General features: G+C 48.3%; 1 protein-coding gene across 3 annotated transcripts; it reads right to left on the bottom strand.

Moving 5' to 3' along the window:
• Positions 1–2,994: 2,994 nt before the first annotated feature.
• Positions 2,995–6,823, bottom strand: LOC123133971 (uncharacterized). 3 transcript variants are annotated; one of them, XM_044553347.1, is made up of 3 exons: positions 6,300–6,823; positions 4,295–4,337; positions 2,995–3,214 (listed from the first exon to the last, which is right to left on the bottom strand). In XM_044553347.1, the coding sequence occupies exons 1-3, from the start codon at positions 6,723–6,725 to the stop codon at positions 3,207–3,209; spliced, it is 477 nt and encodes a 158-aa protein (XP_044409282.1). In that variant the 5' UTR covers positions 6,726–6,823; the 3' UTR covers positions 2,995–3,206. The 3 variants fall into 3 exon arrangements, 2 of the variants coding, with proteins under 2 accessions (XP_044409282.1, XP_044409281.1); XR_006465450.1 differs by lacking the exon at positions 2,995–3,214 and adding an exon at positions 5,942–6,029 and having other exon boundaries at positions 4,085–4,337; XM_044553346.1 differs by lacking the exon at positions 2,995–3,214 and having other exon boundaries at positions 4,085–4,337.
• Between the last annotated feature and the right edge of the window lie 367 nt (positions 6,824–7,190).

Below are 7,190 nucleotides of genomic sequence, written 5' to 3'. Positions count from 1 at the left end.
AGGTCACCGTGGAGCCCAACACGGCGTCATCGTCAGAGTCTTTTGGCAGTCGAAGACCAACTTTAGTAAGGACAAGTGTACTAGATGTTCCCCTTCAAAATGGCCAATTGTTGGTGCCCTTCCCGCTCAATATTTGAGAAGAGGACCAGGGTCTCGCTCTATAAATAGGGCTAGCCACCACAGTAGAAAGGGATCCGAATCCAACCCTTCCCAAGGGACAACACCACCACAAGAACATCCCTCGCGAGGTTGTTCTTCCTTTGTATTGTTCATCAGCAGCCCCTGAGGCAATCCACCACACCACACACTGGAGTAGGGTATTACACCACAATGGTGGCCTGAACCAGTATAAACCTTGCGCGCACCCCAGAGTTTGAACCTCAAGGGTCTGCTGGAACCCGTAATCCGACATTTGGCACGCCAGGTAGGGGTGTGCCGGAATCTTTTCTTCCGTCGTCTCGCGTTCCATCTCGTGTTGCATCCATGGCTGACGCTTGCCGAGCCCGCGCCGAGCATCGGGCTGCTCTCGTCGCCCACGTCGCCCAGATGGCTCCCATCGGTGGGCCGCCCCGCCGTTCCCCATAGCTTGCCGCCCATGCTGCCACCGGCCCAGCAGGGAACGAGCAGCAGGCGTCGTCTCTGCATCCCTCGGTGCGACGGGAGGGCCGCACCGCCACCCCATCACTAACTCCAGCAGGCTCGTCGTTGCACGCTCGTCGCGCTTCCGCGGAGGCGCACGCCATGTTGCTCCTGGTGCGTGAGCTCCTGCACTACCCTCCCGTCGACGACCTCTACGAGGAGTGGCTCGCTCGCATCACCGAGCTCGCCAGCGCCGCAGGGGGCTTCCCTGCACCATCCCTCTCCCTCCATCATCCTCCGTCCTGCGCAGGCAACGCGGCTCTGGAGGCGCCTCCACCACCTCCTCCCCAAGAAGGCGCCCTGGCTCCAAGGTGCGCGGCTCCTGGATGGGACCCACTACGTCCAGCACCCGTGCAGCAAGAAAGGAGCTGCCAAGAAGTCCCTCGCCCTCAAGAAGGTGCTCGCGTGCTCCCTACGCCAGCACGCCATGACCGCGTTTCTGCTCCAGCGCGCCAAGACCGTGCGCTGCACCTGGCGGCAGTGAGGAGACCCCCAGGATCATGCACTATGTCATCAAAGGCCCCCAATGGATACCGCAGGCTGTCGCGCCTTCACCGTCGAGCTGCGCAGCGTGGCCTGGCCGTGCAAGTTCAAGCTGGATCTGCCTCCTCGCTACGACGACACTGCCGACTCCGTGGAGTTCCTCCAGCTCTACGAGCTGGGCATCAAGCCGGTCAACAGAGACGAAAAGGTCATGGCGAACTGGTTTCCTATGGTGCTCAAGGATGGCGCCTGCACTTGGCTCCTGAACCTACTTCCCAGCATGATCTCCTCGTGGGACGAGATGCGCACTCGCTTCATCGCCAACTTCCAAGGTACTCGCGACCGGCCCCCAGCCATGAGTGACCTGCGCCGCATCAAGCAGCAACTAGGAGAGACCCTGCAGAAGTTCATCCATCACTTCAACAACGTGCGACTCAAGATCTCTAGGGTGACTGAGGAGGCCATCATCTCAGCCTTTTCTGACGGTGTCGGAGACATCAAGATGAAAGAGTAGCTAGCAAACCATGAAGACCTGTGCACATCCCTGGAGCTGTTCAACTTGGCGACTAAGTGCGCCAGGGCTGAGGAGGGATGCCTTTCCCTCCTTGAGCTTCCGGCTGTTGATCCTGAAGAGAAGAAGGCCAAAGCCAAGGACGTGAACCGCAAGGGAGCAGTTGTGCTCACAGCTGAGCCAAATACCAAGCGTGGCAGAGATCAGCCAGAGTCATCCAAGGGTAGCCGATACTGCATGTACCACGACCTCCACACTCACAACACCAACGAATGTCAAGAGCTCAGGGCCGTGCGAGAAGGGTGTGGTGGTCGACGCCCAGAGCGCAGTGATCAGGGCTATGGCCGCAGAGGAGGAAGAGGTGGAGGACGATGGGAAGACCGTGGCCCTCGCCAAGGGTGGCGTGACCGGCCTCGCGAGGATCGCTGGCAGGACCAGCGTCGCGAGGGGGCCTGGAGGGATCAGCCTCGTGAGGATCGCCTACAAGGCAACGTAGGCCTCCCTCCTCTGCCACCGCCGCCAAGGAGGAATGAAGACCAGCATCAGGACGAGGGGCTGGGGGCTTCCAGGAGCCACGAGCTATCGCTTGTATCTTGGGTGGAGTTCAGGCCCCAGCCTCCACTACACCACGATCAAGTATTGGTGACACATCAATCTGTCGGCATAGGGTGTCTTTGCCGACACATAATTTGTAGCTAACACATATGCTGACAGAAGACTGAACAGTCGGAGGACTTGCTGTGGGGAAAGGTATTGCCAACAGAAGTTCACTTGCCGACACATTTTGAGTCGGCATATACCCTACCTACGCCGACAGTTTGCCTGTGCACATACACCTACCTTCCACGACACATGATTTGTGGGCATACACCCTAGCTATGGCGACAAATGAGATGTGAACATAGACCCCACTTTTGGCGACACATAAGTTTTCCTGCTAGGTATGTAGCTTTGCTGACACTTGTTTTGTTAGGAAGATTTATACCTTTGCTGACACTTGTTCTGTTAGGAAGATTTATACCTTTGCCGACACTTATGTTGTCTAGATAGGTACATACCTTGGACGACACATACTCTGTCTAGCTAGGTATGTACAATTTCCTGCACTTATTCTATCTAGCTAGGTAGTAACCAGGACTGACAATTACTGTACAAGAATATGTTTACCAACAGATAAATTGTTGGAAAGGTAGTGATCCACAAACATATACTAAATGTGATCCACAAACAGCATCAAGATGAACACATATTGGACGACAACGATGATAGGTTCGCAAACGTACATAAATATATATTCACACAGGTTCACAAGCATAGTTTGACCATCCAGAACACACAAGTCACATAAAAAGGGCCACTAATTGCTAGTCTCAACTAATTCAAACAATGGTCCAAAACACACAAATCACATACATGAGCACAAAGTTTCTACTCCAAAACACTTGAAGCACCAAATGGTCTAGAACACACATAAGATTCAAGAAATGATTGAAGTTGGTTGGTCCAAAATACTGCTAACAGCCATGTATGTTCCATGACACTCAAAGTCCTCCTCACATCCAATGCTAGGTGGCTAAGTACTTGAAAATATTCCATATGAATTTGTCATGTAAGTGCAATTAATCCTAAAGTTGTTCAAAGCTCAGATGAAATTGTTAGGCTAGAGCAGCACATGCTAGCTTATACTTGATTGTTCATGCAAGAGTAACATTGTTATATGACCATGAATACACACGAATATATTTGTTCCTATGCGGTGAAGTGTTGTGTTGCGGGCTTCCTTCTCGACAGGAATCAATCACCACATGAAACAATGTTCTACTATTTTTTTCAACATCATTTGATCAACACACTTGAGTTCATTTTGATTCCATGTCCCAGAATTATTAGCAAGAGCATTCCCAGAAAATCTACTTGTGCATATATGCCACAGAAATGCTTATGACGAGTGGTACACATTCTCAAAAATAAGCTAGGTATGACAACAAACAAACAAAACTACTACAAGGTGAAAGGATGCAGAATTAGGATGTGGCTATTTTCAAGTTTGTAACATATTTGACCAAGATCAGGATGTGGATTATCAATATGTTTCCGCAGAATTGTTTCTTAATTGAGCCGCATGACACCATCAGAATTACAATATTCCATTCTGCAACTCAAAAGTTTAGACTGGTGGCAAGTTAATAAGCTAACATGGCAGCTCTATGAGTCTGCAAAAGGTTATAAAGGATAAGATGATGCGTACAAACTTGGCAATAAATACCATAAGATAGGATTCCTGATCAGCAGTGTTATATATTAACAACTCATAGTAGTAGCTGTAGCTTGTCATATTTAAGAACAGGAGTAGTAGTTTATAAAGAAATGGGCTTGTCATGTATTAAGAGTTGTAGGTTGTAATAATATTTAAGAACTGGCAATAGTAGATTGTACTGAACTATTAGATGCTATAGAGGAAACATGGCTGTGCCTTATGTAGTTATGTTGCACCTCTTTTGTGCATTGTCTTGACACATTCAGTTTACTTGTAATGTATAAATTAGATGAAGAGATACTACAATATCATGAGCCATTGAGGATGAAGCTGAGGTTACCATCTATTTGAAGAGGAAACAAAAATCTAAAGCTTCAACAAGTAGAGGCAACTGCTATTAGTACCTGCACCTCCTGGCACATTAGTTGTCTTCTTGGCATCTTTAATCTGCAACAAGCCAATAACAATCATTACTCCTTAGTCTAATTCCCAAAACAACTGAAAAATAGGCATTCAAAAATAGGCCTACATGTAATTATTACTAGTAAGAATGCCCGTACATTGCACCGGGCGATAAAAGGGGCACAACCTACTTCATGTGTCATTGTGCACCTTTTTCATATCCAATTTTAATGAACATCGATAATAAGGTTAAACATGGAAATATCCTTATTTTTAATAGAAGTTAATGTTTTCATGCCGCTTCAGCTCATCAACCGTGCTACACTCTTCAACTTCAGTATCAAGTATGTTGTCGTCGGAGACGCCCGAATAGTTCCACTGCACTAAGAGCACTCTGCTGATGTTGCACAGCAAGGCCAGCTCGTGTTGCTGCTCTTGTATGCTCGGGCTGTCGGGTGTCTGGAAAGAAGAAAAAGTGTAGAGCTGCAATAGCAGCAGCTTCAGGTGTTGATGTGCTCTCAAGGAATCCCTCCATGTCGGAGAATTCGGTCTCCGGCTTCTTATATCATAGATATGATAAATAGCAATTTCTTAGTCTGTGTTGCTACTCATGAATTTTTCTAAGACCACCGATGTGGTTAATAAAAAGATCAAAAAGTTCAGCATAACTCAAAGCTGAGGTGTCAACTTTGTTGGTTTAATGCCTCTAGTGCATGTCCGCCAAACTGGAATGGTAAGTTGGATTTTTTTCATGGAAGATTGATAATTAACAATCATGTCAGATTATGTAAAGACCCGGTGGATAGGTAAGTTGATTTAGCCAAGCGCAGTGCAGATTCCGTGTATATTTCTAAGCTAGATTTTCCTTGCGTTACATAGAGTGCCTATTTTGCGGACTGTGAATTAAGTGCTTTGGCTGGATCTGCGCAAATGGAATATGCATACAGCTCCCAATCTAGGATTGGTTTCGATTCAGAGTCGTCCAGGCAAACCTTGCAGCCAAGTGTGCGACTCTCGGTGTCTATGGATCTTGATCATGGAGCAGATAATGAGGAGCTCAGGGTGCTACAGCCGTTATGCGATGGGACATTTGAGAAGCAGCTCACTGATATTCAAGACCAAGAAGAGAGTGAGGCTGCTGGTTCGGTTCAGACAACAGGCAAGACATATCCCCGAGCTCCATAATCTGATACCTCCCTAGCATTAAGAAAAATAATTAGCTGTAGGCAAGTAACCAGAGTGTTTGGTGCAATCTATCTATGGGGAATCATATATAATTGTTTGGTTTCAGTGATGTGACTATAGCCTCGGAATGAAACATCATGTTGTCCGAATATTTGTCTGTGCATTGCATAATTCCATGGATAGTTCACACGGGTTAATTTGTCGTTTCATGTGCACATATTGATCAAATAAACTCTTCCAATATAGTTAATTGTACTGCTGGATTTTGGTGGTCATTCTAAATGTACAAATTTGCTGTGCGGATCTCTGAACTAATATGGATTTGTTTACGAACTATAACTTAACACTATATCTAGTTCTTGCTATCAGTTTGATTTTGGTGGTCCAAGTGGATATATACACCAGTGATGCAGCCACACTCTGCACTATTTGGTTAATGAGAACGGGAGGAGCACAACACTGACCCCATCGCTTATCTCAGACAGCTTCAGGTCCACCATGGCCACCTACACCGAGCGTCATATCACGCCTCGAGCTTCATTGTCTACTCACCTACACCAACCCAATCACCACAAACAGGGATATTAGAATAGTTCATGACATAATTATACCGCTTATTAGTATCTGAATTTCGATAGTGCGGCAGTGTTAGTTTTGCATCGGTGAACCGACAATCATTATTCATTATTCAGGCAATAGCAGTACAAAACAACCAAGCAACAAAAGCACATTCTTGTACCATTGTCTACTGTCACAAGCAACGACATATGAATTAAGTGCAGCAGTACAGCAAAGGAAAACTTAGGAGGAGTTGACGCTAACCTCAAGGCACGGGGACGGCTGGCTTCGGGAGGGGCGAAACTCGAAGGAGATGGAGCCTCGACAGCAGGTCCGGCAGCAGCGTAATGAGCCTGAAGATGGATCCCTGGTATCAGCATGTCCGGCAGCAAAGGGAGGCTGACAATAGAGCCCCGATAGCAGCAGATCTGAAAGCAGCGGGAGCACGACGATGGAGCCCCAACAGTAGCAGGGACGGATATTTGCGAGGACGAGGCTGGATGTCAGGGGGACACAAGGATGGTCGTTGGATTGTGGAGTGCGAGGACGGCGGCTCGATCTCGGGAGGGAGCTCGGGGAGAGGGGGCAGAGTGCGACGATAGGTGGATGTCGGGGTGGAGCTTGGGGGAGGGAGTCCGACCTCCGGGATGACGGCTTGACGACGGGGTCGAGCGCGAGGCCAGCGGCCATGGTGGCCGGACTATGGGTCAAGCGCGAGGCCGGCGGCTGGACCGTGGATTGAGGGCGAGGTGGGCGGCGACAGGCACGGGTTAGGGTTGTGGAGTTGTTTGATTTGGGGATTGTTTGCTCGTGTGGAGGTTATTTTGCATGAAAACCCAAAAAAACTCCCCTCGCACCGAAATCGCGGGTCAAGCTTCCAACGATTGACACATGTCCACCTACGCCGACCATTTATCCGTGTCCATACACCCTATGTACGCCGACACATGTTAGGTCGCTAAGTACCTACCTACGGTGACTGAAAAATTGTCAAGGCTCACACATTTGCCGACACATAACATGTTATTAAGGAATTACTGACGGATACATTGTTGTTGTGTGGTTGCCGACACTTAGTGTGTAACGCCCCGGATTCGATGCGCCAGGTGTCAGCCAGTTATTCGCCTTTGTTGCCATGCCATTTTCTTGCGTGTT

The sequence above is a fragment of the Triticum aestivum genome, chromosome 6B (assembly GCF_018294505.1).
Source record: "Triticum aestivum cultivar Chinese Spring chromosome 6B, IWGSC CS RefSeq v2.1, whole genome shotgun sequence".
In the NCBI taxonomy this organism is placed as follows: domain Eukaryota; kingdom Viridiplantae; phylum Streptophyta; class Magnoliopsida; order Poales; family Poaceae; genus Triticum; species Triticum aestivum.
The sequence above is the reverse complement of the archived record's forward strand: the minus strand, read 5'-3'. Positions and strand labels throughout refer to the sequence as shown.